The 27,723-nt window shown below is 37.7% G+C and overlaps 1 protein-coding gene across 1 annotated transcript in view; it reads left to right on the forward strand.

Annotated features, from left to right (window-relative positions):
- The window catches only part of LOC136336267 (atherin-like), a 166,952-nt gene that overhangs the window by 113,985 nt on the left and 25,244 nt on the right, over positions 1-27,723 (forward strand). Inside the window, exon 3 of the mRNA XM_066277793.1 lies at positions 21,569-21,661. Within this exon, the coding sequence (XP_066133890.1) occupies positions 21,569-21,661 (93 nt within the window). The remainder of the gene's footprint in view (positions 1-21,568; positions 21,662-27,723) is intronic.

Below are 27,723 nucleotides of genomic sequence, written 5' to 3' on the forward strand. Positions count from 1 at the left end.
TCATGTCTTAAAAATTTTAGTTTTATATATTCCTGTTACTAAATGAACAAAAGAGATAAAAGATCCTTCAAAATTAACGACGCACGTACATAATTATTTTCAGGTGTTTTACATAAGACACAAATTCTCTCTTTTATCCTAAGAATCCAGCCCTTCCCCAAGTTTATTTCTTAGTGGCGTAACAGGAACTGGTGCCTTTCTGATATTTATACTCTCTCTCTCTCTCTCTTTTTTTTTAACAGGGACAGAGAGAGAGTCAGAGAGAGGGATAGACAGGGACAAACAGGAACGGAGAGAGATGAGAAGCATCAATCATTAGTTTTTCATTGCGAGACCTTAGTTGTTCATTGATTGCTTTTTCATATGTGCCTTGACCGTGGGCCTTCAGCAGACTGAGTAACCCCTTGCTCTAGCCAGCGACCTTGGGTCCAAGCTGGTGAGCTTTGCTCAAACCAGATGAGCCAGCACTCAAGCTGGCGACCTCGGGGTCTCGAACCTGGGTTCTCTGCATCCCAATCTGACGCTCTTATCTTCTTTTGAATCAGTGTTTTGAGATTCTTAGGATATATTCCTAAAAGTAAGATAGCTGGGTCAAAAGGCAGTTCCATTTTTAATTTTTTGAGGAATCTCCATACTGTTTTCCACAGTGGCTGCACCAGTCTGCATTCCCACCAGCAGAGGAGGAGGGTTCTCTTTTCTCCACACCCTCGTCAGCACTTATCGTGTGTTGTTTTGTTAATGAACACCCTTAACAGTTCCTGCGCCACCGCCTGGTCAGGCTGATATTTATTTATTTATTTATTTATTTATTTATTTATTTATTTATTTATTTCAGAGACAGAGAGTGAGTCAGAGAGAGGGATAGACAGGGACAGACAGACAGGAACGAAGAGAGATGAGAAGCATCAATCATTAGTTTTTTGTTGCGAGACCTTAGTTGTTCATTGATTGCTTTCTCACATGTGCCTTGACCGTGGGCCTTCAGCAGACCGAGCAACCCCTTGCTGGAGCCAGCGACCTTGTGTCCAAGCTGGTGAGCCTTGCTCAAACCAGATGAGCCAGCACTCAAGCTGGCGACCTCAGGGTCTCGAACCTGGGTCCTTCCGCATCCCAGTCTGACGCTCTATCCACTGTGCCACCACCAGGTCAGGCTCAGGCTGATATTTATACTCTTATCTTCATCTTTCCATATGAACTCAATTGCTGTTGAACTTGGAGCCTGGGCATAATGGTTATGTTTGATTGAATACATTGCTTTGCATTAAAAAAGATATTCCTAGTCTGTTACTTTCATCTTTCTAATTAGATTCTAATTCTCTTGAGGCAAAGAATCTTGCCTTATACAGTGTGTCTGGAAAGTTATGGTGCACTTTTGACCGGTCACAGGAAAGCAACAAAAGACGATAGAAATGTGAAATCTGCACCAAATGAAAGCAAAACCTTCCCAGTTTCTGTAGGATGATGTGGCAGCATGTGCACATGTGCAGATGATGACATAACACCGTGTATACAGTGGAGCAGCCCACGGCCATGCCAGTTGAGATGTGGACAGTACAGAGGAAAGTTCAGTGTGTTCTGTGGCTTGCTAAATTCGAATCCGTGACCAAAGTGCAACATAAACACGCCGAGCGTGTTTATAATTCCACCACATAGGAATAACATTACTCGGTGGGATAAGCAGTTGAAGGAAACCGGCAGTTTGGTGGAGAAACCCCGTTCTGGTAGGCCATCAGTCAGTGACGAGTCTGTAGAGGCTATACGGGATAGCTACCTAAGGAGCCCTAAAAATTCTGTGCGTGAGCCCACATCAAACTGCACTGAATAGGTATGAAACTGGGAGAGTTTTCCTTTTATTTGATGCAGACTTCACATTTCTATCGTCTTTTGTTGCTTTCCTGTGACCGGTCAAAAGTGCACCAGGACTTTACGGACACACTGTATTTCCCTTGGATTCCCAGACCTGACACACTGTAACACAGTGTTGCTCACAGAGCTGATCATAGTTCACTAAGTAGTTGGTGCCTATTTCAAAGAAATGTTATATTTGACACAGCAGATACTGTAACCTAGAAGCAGGTGTATTAATTTTAAAAATATTTATAGGCTTCTGAAAGAACAAACCTGGATGTTTTTTATTATAATTTTATTTTTTTAATGGGCTGACATCAATAAATCAGGATACATATATTCAACGACAACATGTCCAGGTTATCTTGTCATTCAATTATGTTGCATACCCATCACCCAAAGTCAGATTGTCCTCTGTCACCTTCTATCTAGTTTTCTTTGTGCCCCTCCCCCTCCCCCTTTCCCTTTCCCTCTCCCCCCTCCCCCCGTAACCACCACACTCTTATCAATGTCTCTTAGTCTCACTTTTATGTCCCACCTACGTATGGAATAATGCAGTTCCTGTTTTTTCTGATTTCCTTATTTCACTTCGTATAATCAAACCTTGGATTTTGTGTTGTCTTTCCTGGTATGCATGTTAAGGAGTACAGGAAATCAAGCCTTACCATAGGCTGGATTATTTTAGAAATATTTTTCTGATTGCATGTGTTTTAGACAACCTATATTAAACAGCTTTTCATAAATACTTTAATATTAGCTTTTTTAAAATTTGAATTTTATTTTTTTTATTATAGTAACTTCATAAAATGTGTTATGTTAACATGGATTCAAGTGTCCCAATCAATATAGCACCCAACCCTCAACAGTGTACCCCCCATTACACCTCCTTTGCCCTCTTCCCCTGACTCCCTCCCACCCTCCTGTCTGGGATTTTCTGTCCTGTTATCTGTATCTATGTGTTATGTGTATATAATCTCTCTAATCTTTTCACCTTCTCTGATCCTATCCCCTCCACCCCCTTCCCTCTGCCAGCTGTGACCCTGCCTCTGCCTCTATTCCGTTCCTCAGTTCACTTTGTTCATTAGATTCCACGCATAAGTGAGATCATATATTTGTATTTCTCTGCCTGGCTTATTTCACTTAGCATAATAATCTGCAGGTCCATCCAGTGCCATTGCAAAAGGTAAGATTTCCTTATTTTTCACGGCCATGTAGTATTCCATTGTGTATATGTACCACTTCTTTTTAATCCACTCGTCTTACTGACGGACACTTGGGCTGTTTCCAGACCTTGGCTATTATAAGCAATGCTGCAGTAAACATGGGGGTGCATACCTTCTTTTGAATCAGTGTTTTGAGATTCTTAGGATATACTCCTAAAAGCAAGATAGCTGGGTCAAAAGGCAGTTCCATTTTTAATTTTAGAGGAATCTCCATACTGTTTTCCACGGTGGCTGCACAAGCCTGCATTCCCACCAGCTGAGGAGGAGGGTTCCCTTTTTTCCACACCCTCGCCAGTACTTATTGTGTGTTGTTTTGTTAATGAACACCATTCTAACAGGTGTGAGGTGGTATTTTATTCTGGCTTTAATTTGCATTTCTCTGATGATTAGTTACAGTGAACATTTTTTCATATGCCTATTGGCCATCTGTATGTCCTCTTTGGAGAAGTGTCTCTTCAGTTCCTTTGCCCATTTTTTTAATTGGATTGTTTACCTTCCTGGTGTTGAGTTTTAGAAGTTCTTTATAAATTTTTATTTTTTTAATTTAGACAATTAAATTTAACAGAGTGATTTGGTCAATCAGAGTATGTAGATTTAGAGAAAACATCTCCACATTTTTTGGGCAGTCGATTATGCTGTATGCCCTTCACCCAAAGTCAAATCATCTTCTGTCACCCTATTTTTTTTCTCTTTAAGCCCCTCTCCTTCCTCCCATCCCCCTCCCTCTTCACCCTTCCCTTCTCCCTGGTAACCCCCATACTCTTGTCCATGTCCATGAGTCTCAGTTTTATGTCCTACCTATGTATGGAATCATATAATTCTTAGCTTTCCCCGATTTACTTATTTCACTCAGTATAATGTTATCAAGGTCCATCCATGTTGTCATAAATGATACCATGTCATCATTTCTTATGGCTGAGTAGTGTTCCATAGTGTATATGTACCACATCTTCTTTATCCAGTCCTCTATTGAAGGGCATTTTGGCTGTTTCTATGTCTTGGCCACTGTGAACAATGCTGCAATGAACATGGGGGTGCATGTGTCTTTACATACCAATGTTTTCAAGTTTTGTTGGGTATATATACCCAGTAGAGGAATTGCTGGGTCATACGGTAGTTTTATTCTTGATTTTTTGAGGAACCACCATACTTTCTTCCATAATGATTGCACTAATTTACATTCCCACCAACAGTCAGTGAGGGTCCATTTTTCTCCACAGCCTCTCCAGCACTTGTTATTACCTGTCTTGTTAATAATAGCTAATCTTAACAGGTGTGAGGTTGTATTTCATTGTAGTTATGATTTGCATTTCTCGAATAGTTAATGATGATGAGCATTTTTTGATATATCTGTTGGCTATTTGTATTTCTTCTTGGGAGAAGTGTCTGTTCATTTCCTCTTTCCAATTTTTTTATTGGATTGTTTGTTGCTGAGTTTTGTGAGTTCTTTATATATTTTGGATATTAGTCTCTTATCTGAGCTGTTTGAAAATATCATCTCCCATTTAGTTGGTTGCCTATTTGTTTTGTTGTCAGTTTGTTTTGCTGTGCAGAAGCTTCTTAGTCTGATGTAGTCCCATTCATTTATCTTTGTGTTCACTTCCCTTGCCTTTGGAGTCAAATTCATAAAATGTTCTTTATGGCCAAGGTCCATGAGTTTAGTACCTATGTTTTCTTCTATGTAATTTATTCTTTTGGATTTTATATTTAGTTCTTTGATCCATTTTGAATTAATTTTTGTGCAAGGAGATAAACTGTAGTCAAGTTTCATTCTTTTGTACATGGCTTTCCACTTTTCCTAAGCACTATTTATTGAAGAGGCTTTCTTTTCTCCATTGTGTGTTTTTGGCTCCTTTATCAAAGATGATTTGTCCATATATATGTGGTTTTATTTATGGGCTCTCTATTCCTTTCTGTTGGTCTGTGTGTCTATTTTTATGCCAGTACCATGCTGTTTTGTTTATCATGGCTCTGTATATACCTTTTGATCTCTTTTTTTATTTCTTCTTTGACCCATTTATTTTTTAGAAGTTCATTGTTTAATTTCCACATTTTTGTGGGTGTGTTTACTACTTTTTTGCAGTTGAATTCTAGTTTCAAAGCGTTATGGTTAGAGAATATGCTTGGTATAATTTTAGTCTTTCTGAATTTGTTGGTGTTGGTTTTGTGGTCCAGCATATGGTCTATTCTTGAGACTGTTCCATGTACACTGGAGAAAAATGTATACTCTGGCATTTTGGGATGAAATGTCCTGTAGATGTCTATCATATCCATTTATTCTAGTTTTTCATTTAAGGCCAATATTTCTTTATTGATTTTCTGTTTGGATCAACTATCTAAAGCCATCAATGGTGTATTGAGGTCTCTAAGTATGATTATATATTTTTTTTCAGTTTGCACTTTTAGATAAGTTAGTATTTGTCTTACATATTTTGATCCTTGGTTTGATGCATATATATTAAGGAGTATTATATCTTCTTGATACATTTTTCCCTTTATCATTATGAAATGTCCATCCTTTTCTCTGGTTACCCTTTGTTGTCTTATGTCAACATTGTCAGATATGAGTATGGCTACACCTGCTTTTCTTTGGATATTATTTGCTTGGAGAATCATTTTCCAACCTTTCACTTTGAATCTATTTTTATCCTTGTAGCTTAGATGTGTCTCTTGAAGGCAGCATACTTTGGGTTTTGCTTCTTGATCCAATCTGCTACTCTGTGCCTCTTTATTGGTGAGTTCAGTCCATTTACATTTAGTGTAATTATTGACCCTTAAGGATTTCCTTTTGCCATTTTATATACTGTGTTATGATAGTTTTGTGTCTTGTTTGGTTCTTCTTTTTTGTGTTTCTGTCATTTGTTTTAGTTTGGTGGTATTCCATACTTCTATTTTCTGTTTCTTCTTTTTTTAAGCTATGTTTCAGTAGTGGCATTTTCAGGGGTGGTTACCATTAGGTTATTAGAAGAAAAATTATCATATTTATTAGAGTCCATTATTTCATAAGGGCTTCTTTACTCCATCCTCCTTTTTACAGCTGATCTTTATCCTCTCCCTTTTTATGTTATTGTTGTCACAGATTATTCTTGTTTTTATTGTGGTTTTGTTAAAAAAATTTTACTTGTAATTTTGTCTTGTTTTGTTCTTTGTATCTGGTTGGATAACCCCCTTTAGTATTTCTTGTAGTGGGGGTTTTCTGGTGATAAATTCTCTTAGCTTCTGTATGTCTGTAAATGTTTCATTTACCCTTCATATTTGAAGGGTAACTTTGATGGATATAATATTCTTGGTTGGTAGTTCCTCTCTTTCAGGACTTTAAATATTGGGGTTCGCTGTCTTCTGGCTTCTAGAGTTTCTGCTGAGAAATCTGATGATTTCATAATGGGCCTTCCTTTATATGTTATATCCTTCTTCTCCCTAGCTGCCTTGAGAATTCTTTCGTTGTCATTGATTTGTGATAATTTTATTATGATGTGCCTTGGAGTAGGTCTGTTTGGGTTAAGGTAACTTGGCATTCCATTTGCTTCTTAGATTCGAGGTTCTCTTTCCATAGGCTTGGAAAGTTCTCATTGATTATTTGTTTTAATATGTTGTCCATTCCCTTTTCCCTCTCTTCCTTTTCTAATATACTCATTATTTTTATATTGCTCTTCCTGATGGAGTCAGACAATTCTTGTAGGGCCTTCTCATTTTCTTTTTATTTGTGAGTCTCTTCTCTCTCTTGTATCTCTAGTTGCCTGTCTTCGATGTCACTGATTCTCTCCTCTTATCTGGCTTATTCTCTTGGCTAAGCTTGTTACCTCATTTTTCAGTTCATGTATTGAATTTTTCATCTCTGTTTGGTTCTTTTTTATAGTTTCAATTTCCTTGGTGAAGTACTCTTTTTGTTCATTAAGTTGTTTTTTGAGCTCACTAAATTGCCTTTCAGTGTTTTCTTTTATCTTATTGAGCATTTTCAGAGCTTCAATTTTGAATTATCTGTCATTAAGCTCCAAGGCTTCCATGTAATTGAGTTTTTCCTGGAGATTTTCCATCATCTATCTGAGCTACATCTCTGTCTTGTATATCCATATTTGATTTCTTTTTTCTTTGATGGCATTTGCAGGTCATATTGCTAATAACCCCAATAATAGATAATTATTCCTTTTTCTGGCAAGGAGCACTGAACTACAAGATTTGCCTCTTGAGATTCTTGAGTGATCTGTTAGTGCCTAGCTGTTGCCTTTGTAATGACGACAGCAGAGTCGTTGCGTTGGTAGGAGGGGCTTATTGCTAGGGCTTTGCAACTTGATGATACCGGCACTGGCTGACCAGGAGTCCTCCAGGACCCTTCCCCACATCCCCACAGAGCAGGGGGTCTAGTCTCCAGCTGTCCCCCTCTCTCACAGGAGAGAGCAGCCTGGAGACCTAGTGGAGGGGGATCCGCCACCACCTCTGTTTTCACAGCAAGAGGAACAATTAGGAACCGGGAAGCTGTGGTGACAGAGTCCAGTCCCTCGTCCAATACCACTCTAAGCTCTCCAGGCACTGCCCCGGGCTGGGCCAGGGGTGCTCGCCACAAGCCAGTGTCCCTGAGTTTTGGGAGCAGCTGTGGCAGAGATCTTAAATCAGGGGCTTCTTGTCTACACATGCTAAACTCTCTCCAGCAAGCTGGTGCCTAAGCTTCAGAGCTGGTGGAGTGCAGATCCCAGATCCCAGATCAAGCACGTTGGTGCCACAAGGCTAAATTGTGCTGGTCAGGTGGGTAGATCAAGCAGCTCCTGTGTCCTGTGGGCCAATCTCCACCAGCTATTCACCTGCAGTTCTTGGGAGCTTGCCGCTTTGTGTGCGTCCTGTGCCTCTTACTAGCTCAGCCCTGCAATCACAGGTGCAGTAGATGCTGGGAAGTGGCCCTGCTCCCTGGTCATCGCCTCTTGCTCTGCTTCTTCCCAGTCTCTCCACCCAGCTCCTCCGGGTCTGAGACAAAGCCTGCGCAAACAGTGCCTCCCTTCCTCAGGTCTGTGAGGAAGAAGAAAGACTCTGTCCTCTGGTATTATTTTTTCTTCTCTGCTTTGACCTGCCTTCTTGTGCGATCATACCTTTGTCTATGCGGTGTGTGAATATTTCAGGTTCATCTGGGTTTTTTTCCTTGCATATGGTTGTAGAATTTGTTGAAATTTCAAGGGGAGAGGTAAGGATTATCTCTCACACTGCCATTTCTCTGACGTCACTAATGTTAGCTTTGTAAAAGCACTATACAGTATAGTTTTATAGTATAGGGCACCCATTAATAAAGTTATATTAAAAGTGAAATCTTGAAACACAATGATTCTGGAAATACATATTTTTTGAACAGGCTTAAATAGTGGACTACATTCTGTTAGCACTTTGTAGAAAAGACACCGTGTCTACTTAGAGATAAAGTCTGTAACAATTTTGATGTTTAAATTTATGTAATAGCCAGGGAGGTTCTATTTGTTTTTTGTTTTTTTTCAAATATTTTTCAGAACTGACAGTTTACTGAATTCAGCAGGATTCAGCCACCCAGAACTATTATATAAAATGTTTAATTTAAAGAAAGTCAAACGTGGTTAAGAACGAAAGCAAAGCAGCCTGGCGCATTTTTGTTCCTGTCAGCAGGATCCTACAGGCTGGTGCCTGCAGGGTTTTGCCCGGAGCGATGCAAGAGAAAGGGCAAAATAAGGCCGTTTCTCAAGGAAGTACCTGTGTGGACAAGTATTTAGGGCTATATTAATAGCCCTAATATCTTTTCTTTCCTTCTTTCTGAAACTTGAACTTCCTAGTAAGTTATTTAAAGGTAATAAACTTGAATAAGTGCTGAGGAAACCATAAAATGGTATGTGTTGGAAACATTCTTTTGGCCCGTGTCTGTGCAGCCTGATTCGTTAGGGGAGAACCTGGACTCCAAGAGGAAAAAGCAGTGGGAGCTGCCCTCCCACCTCTCCTTGTAAAGGTGATTGAAAAATACGGGGCCGCTTAACAGGCCAGAGGGACACTGCTGCTTCTGTTGTTGGTTGTCTGCTTGAAGACGGGAGAAGACCATGTACTCTGTTTTGAATATTGACATAGACACTTCGAGGTTCAAAGCCCTGGCTTCTGGGTCCATGGAAGTTGGGCTTCCTTCAGACTTGACTGATCTCTCAAGTTCCTTCCACCTCTGACAGTTTGGGCTCAAAGTTAGACTCCACAGGTAGAAACTGCTCTGTGAAATACATGGAAAATGTGAAATTGGACTGTCCGTGGCTTTATACATTTTGAAGTATAATATTTAAAGTTTTTTGACATGTCAGCTCTTTGAAAGATTATAGTTTCTGACTCAGTTATGCAGACAAAAGAGAATAATACATCTTAGGCAAAGTACGACTTTTAAAAAAATCATCTTTGATTTTCATTAGTCCCAAATCCAAGGTTTTTGATTCAAGGTAATTTTTATATCTCAGTAAAGCTTTTCAGTTTTTTTTTTTTTACATTTCTTAAGGCACTGTGATGGTAGTTTATATTTTGTTTTGCTCTTGTGATTTTGCTTTCTCTCATTTTCTCAGTTTGGTTTTTGTGAATTGATTTTCTGTCTGAATAACCTTATAGAAATAGTTTTGCCATAGATTCTTTGGAGTTTCTAAACATTTAGGTCATAGGTTTTTCAAATCACAGTAATTTGTTTAATTCACTTATTATAATTATATATCTTATTTCTGCATTTAGAATTTCCAGTATAATGTCAATTATGATGGTGAGAACTGGCATCCTTACTTTGCTTATCTTTTTAAAAAATCATTTTTTGTCCATTCAAGAGTATGTTAAATTGTTTATTGATTACACATGGTAATGGATGACACAAAACTTCATTCCCCTCTATAATCTTATCTGGTACTGTAATTCAGTTTAGATATACTAGGATGTGCTAAAATAGTAACCAAATGAACCCCATGACTCTGCTTCGATGACCCTTTTAATGGTGAACTCCGGGTCACAACACACTGATCATCAATTCAACTGCAGCAGGTTTCTGAAGACAGTGGCTTTTGTGCCCAAGCAGGTTGCAAATAAATTTCAAATGGAACTCGGCATCATTCTGAAGGAATTTTGACTTACACTGTTGGGAAATATAATTTATCAAGAAGGTAAACTCTAGATGTGAGCTAAATGGGTTTGTGGACTCCTTTTACCCTACACTTTTTCTCAGAGCCCTGTCTGTTGGGTAGGCGGACTTATTAGCCAGCTGAGTCTCATTTCCTGGTGCCAGAATGCATTCACTAAGGAGTCTCTATTTCACTTTAGTGTCATCTTCTTCAGGACGCGTGTTTAACTAATGAAAAGCGTAAAAACCTGTAGGTTTTTTTAATTCATATTGATTCCTTTATTAATTTTACTGCATATGTTTTACTTGTTTTCTTAGTGGTTACCTTTGGGATTACAATTAATATACTAATGTATGACAATGCAGTTCAGATTATACCAATTTAGCTTCAATGTATGCAAATATTTTGCTCTTATAGAGCTCTGTTCCTCTCTTTGTGATACTATTCTCATAAATTATATGTTTATACATTATGTATCTATCAACACATATTTATAATTATTGCTTTATGCGTTTTAAAAATCGAGAGAAAAAAGGATATAAAATTTTATTTTTGTCTTTTATATTTGCTCATCTAGTTTTGTTTTTTATTTTTCATATGTATTTGAGTTATTGTCTTGTGTCTTTTTATTTCAGATGAGGGACACTCTTTAGTTTTTCATACAGAGCAGTTGTGCTGGTGACAAACTTACTCAGTTTTGTATATCTCATATTGTCCTTTTAAATAAATTTTTAATTGAATTTATTGTTGTGACATTGGTTAATAAAATTGTATGAGATTCAGGCGCACATTTCTACAATATGTCTTTTGTATATTACATTGTGTGTTCACCAATCCAAGTCAAGTCTCCTTTCATCACCATCTATTCCCCTCTATCATTCTCCACCTCACCCCTTTTCCCACACTGTTCTCTGGGGCTGTAAGTTTTTTTCTTTGCCTAATCCTCTCACCTTTTTTACTCAGCCCTCAACCCTCAGCCCCTCTGACAGCTGTCAGTCTGTTATCCATATTTATGAGTCTGTTTATATTTTGTTTGTTAGTTTATTTTGTTCATTAGATTTCACATAGTGAAATCATATGGTACTTGTTTTTCTATGACTAGCTTATTTCACTTAGCATAATAATCTCCAGGTCCAGCCATGTTGTAGTGAAAGGTAAGATTTCCTTCTTTTTTAGGCTGTGAAGTACTCCACTGTGTAAATGTACCATAGCCTTTTTATTTTATTTTTTTCTGAAGTGAGAAGTAGGGAGGCAGAGAGACCGACTCCCACATGCACCCAGCTGGGATTCACCCAGCAAGCCCACTAGGGGTCAATGCTCTGCCCATCTGGGGCATTGCTTTGTTGTGGCCAGAGCCATTCTAGTGCCTGAGGCAGAGGCCATGGAGCCATCCTCAGCGACCGGGCCAACTTTGCTACAGTGGAGCCTCGACTGTGGGAGGGGAAGAGAGATTAGAGAGAAAGGAGAGGGGGAAGAGTGGAGAAGCAGATGGATGCTTCTCCTGTGTACCCTGACCGGGAATTGAACCCAGGACTTCCACACGCCAGGCTGATGCTCTACCACTGAGCCAATGGGCCAGGGCCTGTACCATAGCTTTGTAATCTACTCATCTACTGGTAGGTACTTGAGCTGCTTCCAAATCTTTTTTTTTTTTTACAGAGACAGAGAGAATCAGAGAGAGGGATAGATAGGGAAAGACAGACAGGAACAAAGAGAGATGAGAAGCATCAATCATCAGTTTTTCATTGCGACACCTTAGTTGTTCATTGATTGCTTTCTCACATGTGCCTTGACCATGGGCTACAGCAGACTGAGTAACCCCTTGCTCAAGCTGGTGAGCTTTGCTTAAACCAGATGAACCTGCGCTCAAGCTGGCAACCTCAGAGTCTCGAACCTGGGTCCTCCGCATTCCAGTCCGACGCTCTATCCACTTCGCCACCGCCTGGTCAGGCCAAATCTTGATTATTGTAAGTAGTGGTGCAATGAACACAGCAGTACATATATTCTTTCAAATTCATGTTTCAGGTGCTCATATTGTCTTAATTCTTTCTTCATTTTGAAGATTGTTTTACTGGATTTAGAATCTTTGGTTGATTTTTTTTTCCTTTTAGCACTCTGAATATGCCACTCACTTCCTCTGGCCTCCATGGTTTCTAATGAGAAATCAGCTGTTAACTACTGAGGATCTCTTGTGTGTAATGAATCACTTTTCTCTTGCTGCTGCTTTTAGTTCTCTCTTTGTCTTTCAATATCTTGAGAGGTTGGTTATGGCTTGTCTAGCTTCTTGAATATGTAGATTAATATATTTCATCAGCTTTGGGAAGTTTTCTGTCATTATTTTTTACAATATTCTTTCTGCCCTTCCCTCTACTTCTGGGACTTTTGTTTTGCTCGACGGTGTCCCATAGCTCTGTTCAATTTTCTTTATTCTTTTTGTTCCTCCAATTGAATAACCCAACTGACCTATCTTTGAATTCACTGATTCTTTTTCCAAGTTGTGCTCAAATTTTCTGCTGAGCACTTATATTGAAATTTTTATTTTAGTTAATGTACTTTTCAATTGCAGAATTTCTATGAGTTTTTATAATTTTTTTCTTTATTGATATTGTTTGATGAGACACTTTGTAATACTTTTATTCAGTAGCTTAGTTTTTTTTTTTTTAGCTTTTTGGACATATTCAAACAGGTGACTAACAATCTTTGACTATTGGTCTAACATCTGGGCTTCTGAAAGGATGATTTCTATAGATTGTCATTTCCTGTGTTGAGCAGTATTTTTTGGTTTGTGTATCTAATATTTTTGTTAAAACTGCACAATTAAAATAATATAATGTGGAATTGTGAAAATCAAGAGGCTCTTTTTGTCCCAGGTTTTATTATTGCTGTTTTTGTTTTTATCATTATTTGAAAAAAATTAGTGACTTGCCTTAACAAATTTTGTCAAGTTTGTATTATTTGTTGTATGTGGCCACTGAAGTCTTTGCTTGGTTAGGTTAGCGGTCAGGTAATGATTGAACCTAGATTTTCTTGAGTGCCTGGAACCAAAGTTTGTCAGCTTTTGTGTGTGTGTGTGTGTGTGTGTGTGTGTGTGTGTTGGGAGATACCTTCAGTGCTCAAGCAGGCAGCTTACAACTCTCTGTTATTCCTTACTTCTAGCTTTCCTAGAACCTCCAGAGGTGAAAACTTAAGGCTTTTCTGTCTTTTCTGACACAAGCCTTTGGCATACACATTAATGTAGTGTAAATACCTAATAATCAGCTCTTTTGATTGTAATGTAATGGCCTGACATTATGCTTTGGATTGCCAGGACATTAGCTTCAAAGACACCTAGCTTGAATAAACACACTGACAGTTACAAACTAAATAAAGAGCTAGGCTGCCACACCAATGAAGTTCTCTTTTTTGGAAAGCTCTGGTTTACCTAGATAATTGACCGTTTTACTGACTGCTTGCTTTTCCATTTCTACACTTTAGTTCCTGCTCTTATTTACCAATAAAGAGTAAATCCTCTGAACCTTGGGTACCCCACCCTCAACCACAGAAAAGGCAAAACCCCAGGATTATGTTCTCTCTCTCTCTCTACCCCTGAGCTGGTTGTGTGGCCCTGAGCATGTGTATGCCATCTGGACTTGGAAGTAATACACCTTGTCTTCAAAGTTTCCTAAGTATTGCTGCTGAGATACATCTTTGAATCATAACAAGAATGAAAGGTTTGGTCCAGATACAACATTGGCTGTGGACAGGGAAATGTCTGTGGGGTTTCACCACAAATAGTGTCAGCCCAAGGGAGTGCCCACAGGTATTTCTAGGAGGTAACATCACTATTAATAGGCTGACACCAACCCCAAACAGTCAGCCTTTAGAGTTGCATGGCTAAAAGTCATTAAAATAGTTTTGTTGTTCTCTTTATTTTTCAAAGTTATTGCTTAGCTGGACAACAGAATATGGGAATAGGGCAAAGTCCTTCTGAAATTCATTACTTTAAAAAAGTTTTTTTATTGATTTTTAAAAAATTTTTTTATTTAGAGAAAGGAAGGGAGAGAGTGAGAGAGAGACAGGATTATTGATCTGTTCCTGTATGTGTCCTGACTGGGGATTGAACTGGCAACTTCTGTGCTTCAGGATGATGCTCTAACCTACCAAGCTATACAGCCAGGGCATGAAATTCATTAATCTTTATCAAATAAGTGCTCCCGGAATGCTGTAACCATAAATTATGAGACATGAAAATAAACACTATGCTTCATACAGAAAAAAAATAATTAGTAGAAACTGTTCTTAAAGAAGTCCAGGCATTACATTTACTAGAGAAATTCTTGAAGTTTTTATATATTTTTGTTTTTATAGTTATTTTATTGGATGGTTTGGAGAGGATATTTTTGGCCTTTCTGAAGTCACTTGAACCTGGCTTTTTCATTTCTTTTGTTGCTTATATTAGTAGCTCATTATAATACATGGTTACAAAAAATGATTTGACCTTGGGTCATGGGCACACAATACAATCAGCAGTTCAAATGCTTAAGAAATGTTTACCTGAAACTGATGTACGCTTATTGATCAACGTCACCCCATTAAATTTAATTTTCTAAATAAAAAGTTTTTTTTTTTTTGTATTTTTCTGAAGTTGGAAATGGGGAGGCAGTCAGAAGGACTCCCGCATGCACCCGACTGGGATCCACCCGGCACGCCCACCAGTGGGTGATGCTCTGCCCATCTGGGGCGTAGCTCTGTTGCAACCAGAGCCATTCTAGTGCCTGAGGCAGCGGCCATAGAGCCATCCTCAGCGCTTGGGCCAACTTTGCTCCAGTGGAGCCTTGGCTGCAGGAGGGGAAGAGAGAGACAGAGAGGAAGGAGAGGGGGAGGAGTGGAGAAGCAGATGGGCGCTTCTCCTGTGTGCCCTGGCTGGGAATCGAACCCGGGACTCCTGCACGCCAGACCGATGCTCTACCACTGAGCCAGCAGGCCAGGGCTCTAAATGAAAAGTTTAAAAAGAATGGGACCTTAAATGGTTGTTGCTGGTCTGAAATTTTATTTGTTGAATTTATTAAATATGGTCAGTACCTCTACTTTGGCCTGATAATTTTTCAGTTGATTTTCTCTTTTCTTTTGTTTTCTCTTCTTTTCTTTTCTCTTCTCTTTTTTCTTTTTCTCTTTTCTTCCTTTTTTTTTTTAATTGAGAGGAGGGGAGATAGAGAGATAGACTCCCACATGTGCCTCAGCTGGGATCCACTTGGTAACAACTCCTGTCTGGAGCCAATTCTCAAATAAACCGAGCTATTTTTAGTGCCTGAGGTGGAAGCTTAGATCAACTGAACTATCCTCAGCACCCAGGATCATCACTTAAACCAGTCGAGCCACTGGCTGTTGGAGGAGTAGAGGGAGAGATGGCATAAAGAGATGGGGAGAGAAGCAGATGGTTGCTTCTTTTGTGTGCCCTGACTGGGAATCAAATGGAATGCCCATATGCCAAGCTGATGCTCTATCCACTGATCCAACTCTCCAGGACTCTGATTTTCTTTTTTCTACCAAATCTATGGTCACATAACCTGACATTTTGGTCCTTTTTTTATGCTGTTTTCATCACTTTTTCTTGTTGCATTGGGTCTGAGCTACATAATGTTTTATTATGAATTAGTGTTTGGTGCAGGAATCTTCAAATATCTCTTGTAAGGTTAAGTTTTCTTCTATTTCTAGTTACTTTTTACTGAGAAGTAGGTGTTGAATTTTATTTATTTTCCTCAGCAGTTATTGAGATGATATAGTTCATAAACTACCAATGAAATATCCACATTGTTCTGGGAAGAATTTCTTTGGTCTAGATATATGGTGTCTATACAGCATAGAGGATACAGTCAATAATATTGTAATAACCATGTATGGTGCCAGGTGTGTACTGGAAATATTGGGGGGAATGCCCTGTAAAGTATATGATTGTCTAACCCTTATTCTGTATACCTAAAACCAATAAAAATAATATTGAATGTAAACTATAATTGAAAAGATGTATTGTTTGTAAATATGCTGAGTAATTTCACTTGCAAATGTTTTCATTGGGAATTTTGCATTTATGTTTACACGTGAGGTAAACTATAGGTTTTTTTAAAAAAAGATAGTTTTATTCATTTTTGACATTGTTATGTTACCCACATAAAATGTGCTGAGAAATTCCTTTAAAGTGTTTTATATTATGAAATATTTCAACGGTAGAAAAAGTACTCATCACTGAGATTCTTCAAAATTAAATATTTTAACATATTCACCTCATGTTGTTTACACAAATAGAAAATTCCAAGTAAAGTAAAGGCCTCCTTTGTACCTCTTTTCAATAATTTTTTCCCTCCTTACATATGAACAATACTCTGAATTTGGTTTTTATAACAGTCATCTTTTTATACTTTAATGATATGTTTTAAACCTGAAAGGCTATGACCCTGCTGGTAGGCTAAGTGTATAGAACATCGGCCTGGTGTGCAGACGTCCTGGGTTCGATCCTTGGTAAGAGCACACAGGAGAAACAACCAACCATCTGCTTCCCCTCCCTCTTCCCCTCTCGCAGCCAATGGCTCGGCTGCTTGGAGCATAGACCTCTGACACTGAGGATAGCTTGATTGTGTCGAGCATTGGCCCAAGACTGGGGTTGCCAGGTGGATCCCAGTCAGGGCACACACAAGAGTCTGTATTACTCTCTCTCCTTACTTAAAAACAAATAAAAAAAATAAAACCCTAAAAGGTTGTAAAGACTATTTTGCAGACTTTCCCATTTCCCATTAACTGTCTAGCTAGTACACTTGTCAAAAGCAAGGTCTTTGGAGCAGATCTTGGTTTGAAAATTCCAACTCCAATACTGAATTTTTTAATTTTTATTTAGGTCTGTTAGTTTTTGTTTTATGCCCTTTGACATTTTCATTAGTGCATACTTTTATGTCTTCTGAGGAACTTGACTTTTATTATTATGAAAGAATCCCCTTTCTCCTGCTAATATTTCTTGTTTTGAAATGTATCTTATCTGATGGAAATGTAGCCACTCCAGTTTCTTTATGCTCAGTGTTTGCATTTCATATCTTTCTGTAGCCTTTTACTTTAACCTATTAATAATGTCTTTCTATTTAAAGTAGTTTTCCTATAGGAATCATAGACTGTAGTAGGATTTTGTTTTTTCTGCAGTGTGACAATCTGTCTTTCAAGTAAAATGTTTGGAACTATTTACATGTAATATGTCAAAATATTTAATTATTGATATGGTTGGGTTTAGATTTATTACCTTGTTGTTGGTTTCTGTTTGTCACATTGCTTTTGTTTCTTTTTTTCCTCTTTACCTTCAATTTTTTGATTATCCTTTTTTTTTTTTTTTGTATTTTTCTGAAGCTGGAAGCGGGGAGGCAGTCAGACAGACTCCCGCATGCACCCGACCGGGATCCACCCGGCATGCCCACCAGGGGCGATGCTCTGCCTATCCGGGGCGTCGCTCTGTCGCGACCAGAGCCACTCTAGCACCTGGGGCAGAGGCCAAGGAGTCATCCCCAGCGCCCGGGCCATCTTTTGCTCCAATGGAGCCTCGGCTGCGGGAGGGGAAGAGAGAGACAGAGAGGAAGGAGAGGGGGAAGGGTGGAGAAGCAGATGGGCGCTTCTCCTGTGTGCCCTGGCCGGGAATCTAACCCGGTACTTCCGCACGCCAGGCGGACGCTCTACCACCGAGCCAACTGGCCAGGGCCTTGATTATCTTTTTAACATTTTATACTATTTTATACAATTTGCCTTTTACCTCTTTGTTTTGTTGTTTTAGTGACTGCTACATTGTTTACAATATGCATATTTAACTTACCCAGTAAATGATATGCCATTTGACACATAGTATACGGACCTTACAGCAGTATAATTTTTTTCTTTTTCCATCATTGTACTATCATTAATGCATGATAATTTCCATGTGTATATGTTATAAATCTCACAATACATTATTTTTTATTTAAACAATTATATTTAAAATTATATTTTTTATTTAAACAATTATATTTAAAATAAATAATTAAAAATGTCTTTTATTTACTTACATTGTTATTCTATCATTTATTTCTGTTATGAACATTCAGGTTTTAATCTGATATCATTTTTATTCTGCTTGAAGAATTTCCTTTAGTATTTCTTGTAATGCAAGTTTAATGATGGTGAATTATTCACCTTTTGTTTGCTGTAAAATATTTTACCTTCAGTTCTGAAAGATATTTTGCTAGATATAGAATTCTGTGTGGACAGATATTTTCCTCCAGTACAGGTACTCTTAAATATACTGCTCACAAAAATTAGGGGATATTTTATTGCTTCATATTCATTTTGAAATATTACCTAATTTTTGTGAGCAGTATATATTGCTTCCTTGTCTTCTGTTTTGTAGAGTTCTGACAAGAAGCCTGCAGCATTCGTTTGTGGTAATTAGTCACTGGTAATTCTTTGTTTATCTATGCTTAATGTTTCTCTGAATTCTTATAAGATTTTTTGTTCCTCATTACTGCTTTTTTTTTTTTTTTGTATTTTTCTGAAGTGGGAAGCAGGGAGGCAGAGAGATATGCTCCACCGGGATCCACATGGCATGCCCACCAGGGGGCGATGCTCTGCCCATCTGGAGCATTGCTCTGTTGCAACCGGAGCCATTCTAGCACCTGAGGTGGAGGCCATGGAGCCATCTTCAGCACCTGGGCCAACTTTGTTCCAATGGAGCCTTGGCTATAGGAGGGGAAGAGAAAGAAGAAGGAGAGGGGGGAGGGTGGAGAAGCAGATGGGCACGTCTCCTGCGTGCCCTGGCCCGGAATCAAGCCCGGGACTTCCACATGCCGGGCTGACGCTCTACTACTGAGCCAACCAGCCAATGCCTATTACTGCTTTTTATCACTTGATAATAATATGCTTGGTACAGTATTCTTTGTGTGTTTCTGCTAAGAGTTCATGGAGCATCTTGCATTAGAAGATTTATCTCTGCTGTAAAATTTGGAAAATTTTTGGCCATTTATTTTGTACAAAAATGTTTTGTTCCCTTCACACCCCCTTTCTTGGACTTTAATTAAATAGATGTTAAATTGAATATTTATTCATTTTGTTTCAGTTTTGATATATTTCTATAACTCATTTTGTATGATTTCTATTGCTATGTCTTCAATTAATTGGTATTGTCTTCTGCAGTGGTTTCTCTGTCCTTAATGCTACCCAGTGAAGTTTTTATTTCAGATAATGTGTGTGTTTTGTACATTTTACATTTGATTTTTATAACTTACATTTCCTCATTATGTTTATTGCTTTGAACATTTGTAATATTTATATTAGAAGTTTTAAGATTTGTATCTGCTAATTCTAACATCTCTGTTATATCTGGGTTTTCCTGCTGGTTTTACTCCTGGTTATATATCACATATTCATGATTTCTCTATAATTGGTAACTTTTGTTTGGGTGATAAACATTGTGAACTTTACATGTAGAATACTGGATTTTGTTGTCTTCATTTAAAAAATGCTAGAATGTAATCTGACAAGCAAACTACTTAAAGATCACCTTGATCTTTTGGAGTATTACTTAAAATATTAATATCCAAAGAAGCCTTACTCTAGGGCTAATTTAGCACTGTTACTAATGTATGATCCTTCTGAGGTTTATGATGAGTGTACCATCCTAAACTTTGTATGTCTGGTGGAAACGCTAATGATTCCTAGCTTGTGTGAGCACTGAGAATTGTGGCTTACAGCTCTTTGGAAATTAATTTTTTCCAGGGAGGTTTTCCTGTAGTCTCATGGGTTTCACCACTGCATGAGCAGATGGGTATTCAGCCAAAGAGGCGAAGACTCTTGAAGGGTCTCTGTGGATTTCTGGAACCTCTTTTTCCATACTGTGTCTAACAGATTTTACCCTATTTTTCTTCTCCTTACTCTAATTTACATCTCTTCAGTTAGACACCTGGACTCTGTATGGTTTCCCCTTGTTTGTGTTAGTTGTGGTTTGGAAATTGTGTAAGGCCACAATCTGGGTAATTTAGGTCTTTTTATTTTTACATCCATTCTTTTAATCATCATGGTCTTGCACTGTTGTCCAATCATAAGAAAGTTCTCACATTTTATCCAGTTTATTGTTATTTATGACAAAAGAGTAAAGTAGAAACCAGTGGCCTCAGTTAGAATTTTTTAATGAAGTGAAGAAAAGCAGAATTTTAAAGCACAGTGAATATTTATATGTTGTTATTGGCATTATTAAAAGGCTAGAGGAGAAGGAAGCCTTAAAAAGCTATGTACTTGAGTGCCCATTTTATTTTCTTCTTTTCCAAGTGAGAGGAGGAGGGGAGACAGAAAGACAGACTCCCACTTAGGCCCTAACTGAGACCTACCCAGCAATCCCCATCTGGGACCGATGCTCTGCCTATCTGGGGCCATGCTCACCACCGAGTTGTTCTTAGTGCCTGAGGCGGAGGCTCCATGGAGCCATCCTCAGTGCTCTGGGCTGATGCGCTTAAACCAATTGAGCCATGGCTACAGGAGGGGAAAAGAGAGAGAGAGGGAGAGAAGGAGTAGGGGAAGGGTGGAGAAGCAGATGGTCGCTTCTCCTGTGTGCCCTGACTGGGAATCGAACCTGGGATATCCACATGCTGGGGTGATGCTCTACCACTGAGCCAACCAGCCACGGCTCAGTGCCCATTTTAACGATGATAATCTGAGGTGAAAGGAAGCCAAACAGCTTGCCTATTGATGCCTGGTCTGTGACTTTACAGTTTGGATAGAAGCTGGGTCTCTTTTTTTTCTTTTTAAAAAGATTGTAATTGTTTATTTTAGAGCTAGGAGAGAAAGGGTTGAGGGGAAGAGCAGGAAGCAAACCCAGGGTTTTGAACTAGGGACCTCAGCATTCCTTTATCCACTGTGCTACCGAAGGTCAGGTGAAGCTAGCTCTCTACCCTATCCATTGTTAGTGTGGTATGATATCTTCTTATCACTTCAGCTGAGTAGAGAGTATATCATAGAATTTAGCATTAATAATGATTAAAATGACATTAACAGTTATACCTACTAAAATTTCAAGTGTTTTTATATATTTTCTTGCTCTAGGTTAAATTTTAGTTTTCATTTTATCTTTCTTGTTTAGCCATTTAATAGCAGTGTTTTCCAGTTGTCTTATTCAATTTGATGATATATCTATAGAGATTAACGATTTTAAAAAGCCATAAAATTGGAATAACAGACAACATATTTTTATTGTTTCGTTCTATAGTTGTCATTCCAAGCATAATAATGATTCACTTATGTTTCTCTTGTATATAGTATATTATATAGTATATATAGCATTCTATAGAAATGCTGTAATGACTAGCATTTTGCTTCATTGAATAATATGCCTTAATGATTTTTAAAATTGATATTTTTTAATGGTCTCTTTTTTTTCCCTTCCAGGATATTTCATTAATGGGAAGAATGTACTGGCACAAACCATCTCAAGGGCAAACAGAGCAAGGATTACAGATAAGTATTGAAGAACCTCAAATGGTAAAATCTGTAATAAAAACCTCTTTGCCTATGTTGAAGTAACAGTCTGCCTCCTGTTGCTTGAATGTTTATCTAGAGAGTTTTATTATTTTAAAATCTCCTTTGACTTATTTTAGAGGTGTGTTTACCTGTAAGCACACTGAATTCAGTGCCACACTGGATGTCTTAGCTATTCTATTTCGCTGTTACTACCTAGTGGAGTCCTTCTGAGCGAGGTCCCAAACATTTTTCAGAAAGGAAATATTTTGAACAATTCTTCTGGTTTAGAGGCATTGAGATCTGGAAGGTAGCTGGTAAATTAATTAAAAGTATTAGCTTCTAAGAAAGCATCACATTATTCTCTGTTTAGCTAGAAGAATTGTGAGAAGCATTGGCAAGGGGAGAATTTTGTAGAGATATAAATAGTTGGTGACAGAAGTTTGATTCAGAAATAAAGCTCCTTTTCATCCATCATTGTCAGTATACTTACAGGAGTCAAAGGAATCTGGAACAGAGTCCCTGTGAATGGGAAGTGTCTCTCCATATATAGAAATCCACATTATGCTGGCATGACAGTCAATTCCTGCACAGAAGATTTGTAAAAGGATATCATTAACTACAAGCTCCTTAGTTCCTGAAAATAAGATTCCACATACATAAACATCCAGGTCAAATGTCATTTTTAGGCTAACATATTATGTTGAGAAAGTGTATGGAATCTTTTCACAGAAGCCATGGGTCCTGTAATTCTAGAGTTATTTTCAATGGTTTAACTACAAAAGATTGAGATGCTCCTGGGTTGAGATCATGTCTTTTCTCTCTCTGTAGTCCTATTACCTGCCTCAGGACCCAACATGTGTGGCACTAATGTGTGCATAAATCAATTTTGAAGCCTTACCACATAGGTATGGGCTTAAAACTGGCATCTAGTATAGTTCATCTAGGTAACAGCATTTATAGTTAGATATGAAACCCTCTAACCTCTAACTTTCTAATAGGTATAGTAAACTGAACATATAATATTGTAGAATAAACAACCATACTATTCACTACATATTTATATCAAGTATAAGAGAAGGTGCCATTTTGCATAAAACTATGAAAAAGGCCAATTTTCAGGTACCTGACTTAGACACCATCTTGATGATTTAACATAAAGATTTGAACAAAATAGTTGATTTATTTCTAATTCTGTGGGTATTTGTAATAACTTCAGCTTTGACAATTAGAAACAATCACTGGACCACTTCTGACCACTGGCTTTTTAAGATTTAACACACCACTACTTTAGAGTAAAATACATTTTAAGTTGATAACTGGCTATGTTAAAATTAGGCTCCTTTGTTGTGTCTTTCATCCCAGCCACATTTTTTTGGTGCCTGCTCTGCCAGAGAGCAGAATTCCATCTGTCCTTCCTGCTTGTTCCTTACACATCTGAGAACTTGCTGGGTGAGATTCATCTGGGCAGCTGTGGCCAGCATGCTTCCACCCCAACAGGGCCTGCTCTTTCTAAGTGGTACCCAGCACCCTCCCCTCAGAGAATCGCAGCCTCCGTTATGGACATCTCAGTTCTACAGGCCAGAGGTCTCTTAGTTCTTTGATGCACTTATTTTCTTTTTTGAATATCATTTTTTAGGTACCCACCACTTTAAATATAGATTTTGATATTTTGATTTAAGATAATCAGCAGTTCTTTTCTTCTTATTTATTGAATTTATTGAGGAGTCATTGGTTAATAAAGTTATATAGGTTGAAGGTATACAGTTGTACAATACATTATCTGTATATTGTGTTGTGTGTCCACCACCATTTATCTCCTCATACACTCTTCTTTCTCCTACCACCCTTTTTCCTCTAGTAATAACCATATTATTGTCTGTGTCTAGCAGTTTTTTTTCATAATCCCTTCACCTTTTTCACTCAGGCTAACAATGATCTTGGGAATTATTTCCTGACATACTTATAAAAAAATCAAGGATGTATTCATTCATTATTTTCCCTACAATGTTGCAGACATTGTTTTAGTCATTGTTGTACAAAGATAGAAGAGACAGTTTTTGCCCTTGAGGAATATGTGTGAAGACCAGTATCTAAGGTGACAAAATATAGTACTATTTAATGTATATTCTAAGTAGAGACTAATTATAGAGAAAACATCGATATACTATAATTTTATTTCACTTATTCATTCACTCATTCACAAATAATAGCAGATGGTTTTCAATGTCAGGCACTTGAGATATAAAATATAGGTGAGATACAATTTTTAAAAAGGAATTTTCAAACTTTAAAGTTTTAAAGAGCTCAAACATTTTGGTTTTATGATACCTTTAAACTCTTAAAAATATTTTACAGCCTGACCAGGTGGTGGTACAATGGATAGAGCGTTGGACTGGGATGTGGAGGACCCAGGTTCAAGACCCCGAGGTCGCCAGCTTGAGTGTGGGCTCATCGGGTTTGAGCAAGGCTCACCAATTTGAGCTTAAGGTTACTGGCTTGAGCAAGGGGTCACTCAGTCTGCTGTAGCCCCACGGTCAAGGCACATATGAGAAAGCAATCAATGAACAACTAAGGAACTGCACGAAGAATTGATATTTCTGATCTCCCTTCCTGTCTATCTGTCCCTATCTGTCCTTCTCTCTGACTCTCTCTGTCTTTGCCACAAAAAAAGAGAAGAATTTACAGACTCAAAGGAGTTTAAGTCTATGTGGATTATATCAACCAATATTTACTATATTAAAATTAAAGCAGAGAAAAATAGAAAATATTTATTCATTTATTTAAAGTAATAAGCCAATTACATATTAATTTAAAACACATTTTGGACAAAAGAGTACCCAAAACAAAAATAAAACTTTTTTTTTATTGTTGTTTTTTTTTTTTAATAAATTTTTATTAATGGTAATGGGATGACATTAATAAATCAGGGTACATATATTCAAAGAAAACATGTCTAGGTTATTTTGTCATTAAATTATGTTGCATACCCCTCGCCCAAAGTCAGATTGTCCTCCGCCACCCTCTATCTAGTTCTCTGTGCCCCTCCCCCTCCCCCTAACTCTCTCCCTCCCTCCCTCCCATGTCCTCCCTCCCCCCACCCCTGGTAACCACCACACTCTTGTCCATGTCTCTTAGTCTCATTTTTATGTTCCACCAATGTATGGAATCATGTAGTTCTTGTTTTTTTCTGATTTACTTATTTCACTTCTTATAATGTTATCAAGATCCCACCATTTTGCTGTAAATGATCTGATGTCATCATTTCTTATGGCTGAGTAGTATTCCATAGTGTATATGTGCCACATCTTCTTTATCTAGTCTTCTATTGAAGGGCTTTTTGGTTGTTTCCATGTCTTGGCCACTGTGAACAGTGCTGCAATGAACATGGGACTACATGTGTCTTCACGTATCAATGTTTCTGAGGTTTTGGGGTATATACCCAGTAGAGGGATTGCTGGGTCATAAGGTAGTTCTATTTGCAGTTTTTTCAGGAACCACCATACTTTCCTCCATAATGGTTGTACTACTTTACAGTCCCACCAACAGTGAATGAGGGTTCCTTTTTCTCCACAGCCTCTCCAACATTTGCTATTACCCGTCTTGTTGATAATAGCTAATCTAACAGGAGTGAGGTGGTATCTCATTGTAGTTTTGATTTGCATTTCTCTAATAACTAATGAAGCTGAGCATCTTTTCATATATCTGTTGGCCATTTGTATCTCTTCCTGGGAGAAGTGTCTGTTCATGTCTTCTTCCCATTTTTTTATTGGATTGTTTGTTTGTTTGTTGTTGAGTTTTATGAGTTCTTTGTAAATTTTGGATATTAGGCCCTTATCTGAGCTGTTGTTTGAAAATATCATTTCCCATTTAGTTGGCTGTCTGTTTATTTTGTTATCAGTTTCTCTTGCTGAGCAAAAACTTTTTATTCTGATGTAGTCCCATTCATTTATCTTTGCCTTCACTTCTCTTGCCATTGGAGTCAAGTTCATAAAATGTTCTTTAAAACCCAGGTCCATGATTTTAGTACCTATGTCTTCTTCTATGTACTTTATTGTTTCAGGTCTTATATTTAGGTCTTTGATCCATTTTGAATTAATTTTAGTACACGGGGACCGGCTGTAGTCGAGTTTCATTCTTTTGCATGTGGCTTTCCAGTTTTCCCAACACCGTTTGTTGAAGAGGCTTTCTTTTCTCCATTGTGTGTTGTTGGCCCCTTTATCAAAAATTATTTGACCATATATATGTGGTTTTATTTCTGGGCTTTCTATTCTGTTCCATTGGTCTGAGTGTCTATTTTTCTGCCAATACCATGCTGTTTTGATTATCGTGGCCCTATAATATAGTTTAAAGTCAGGCATTGTAATGCGCCCAGCTTCATTTTTTTTCCTTAGGATTGTTTTGGCTATTCGGGGTTTTTTATAGTTCCATATAAATCTGATGATTTTTTGTTCCATTTCTTTAAAAAATCTCATAGGGATTTTGATGGGAATTGCATTAAATTTGTATATTGCTTTGGGTAATATGGCCATTTTGATTATATTTATTCTTCCTATCCAAGAACAAGGAATATTTTTCCATCTCATTGTATCTTTTTCGATTTCCCTTAACAATGCTTTGTAATTTTCATTATATAGGTCCTTTACATTCTTTGTTATGTTTATTCCTAGGTATTTTATTTTTTTTGTTGCAATCGTGAAGGGGATTATTTTTTTGAGTTCGTTTTCTAATATTTCATTGTTGGCATATAGAAAGGCTATGGACTTTTGTATGTTAATTTTGTATCCTGCGACCTTACTGTATTGGTTTATTGTTTCTAATAATCTTTTTGTGGACTCCTTCGGGTTTTCGATGTATAGGATCATATCATCAGCAAAAAGTGATACCTTTACTTCTTCTTTTCCGATATGGATGCCTTTTATTTCTTTGTCTTGTCTGATTGCTCTGGCCAGAACTTCTAGCACCACGTTAAGTAAGAGTGGAGAGAGTGGACAACCCTGTCTTGTTCCTGATTTAAGGTAGAAAGTCCTCAGTTTTATGCCGTTTAATAGGATGTTAGCTGATGGTTTATCATATATGGCCTTTATCATGTTGAGATATTTTCCTTCTATACCCATTTTGTTGAGAGTCTTAAACATAAAATTGTGTTGTATTTTATCAAAAGCCTTTTCTGCATCTATTGATAAGATCATGTGGTTTTTGTTCTTTGTTTAGTTGATATGGTGTATTACGTTAACCGTTTTGCGTTTGTTGAACCATCCTTGAGATTCTGGGATGAATCTCACTTGATCATGATGTATTATTTTTTTAATATGTTGTTGTATTCGGTTTGCCAGTATTTTGTTTAGTATTTTAGCATCTGTATTCATTAGAGATATTGGTCTGTAGTTTTCTTTTTTTGTGCCATCCTTACCAGGTTTTGGTATGAGGGTTATGTTGGCCTCATAAAATGTGTTTGGAAGTATTGCTTCTTCTTCAATTTTTTGGAAGACTTTGAGTAGAATAGGAACCAAGTCTTCTTTGAATGTTTGATAGATTTCACTAGTATAACCGTCTGGGCCTGGACTTTTATTTTTGGGGAGGTTTTTAATAGCTTTTTCTATTTCCTCCCTGCTGATTGGTCTGTTTAGGTTTTCTGCTTCTTCATGACTCAGTCTAGGAAGGTTGTATTGTTCTAGGAATTTATCCATTTCTTCTAGATTGTTGTATTTGGTGGCATATAATTTTTCATAGTATTCTACAATAATTCTTTGTATATCTATGATGTCTGTGGTGATCTCTCCTCTTTCATTTTGGATTTTATTTATTTGAGTCCTGTGTCTTTTTTCCTTGGTGAGTCTTGTCACCAAGGGTTTGTCAATTTTGTTGATCTTTTCAAAGAACTAGCTCCTTGTTTTATTGATTTTTTCTATAGTTTTTCTGTTCTCTATTTCATTTATTTCTGCTCTGATTTTTATTATCTCCTTTCTTCGGCTGGTTTTGGGTTGTCTTTGTTCTTCTTTTTCTAGTTCCTTAAGGTGTGAAGGTAAGTGGTTTACTTCGGCTCTCTCTTGTTTGTTCATATAGGCCTGAAGTGATATGAACTT

The sequence above is a fragment of the Saccopteryx bilineata genome, chromosome 4 (genome assembly GCF_036850765.1).
Source record: "Saccopteryx bilineata isolate mSacBil1 chromosome 4, mSacBil1_pri_phased_curated, whole genome shotgun sequence".
Taxonomy (NCBI): Eukaryota; Metazoa; Chordata; class Mammalia; order Chiroptera; family Emballonuridae; genus Saccopteryx; species Saccopteryx bilineata.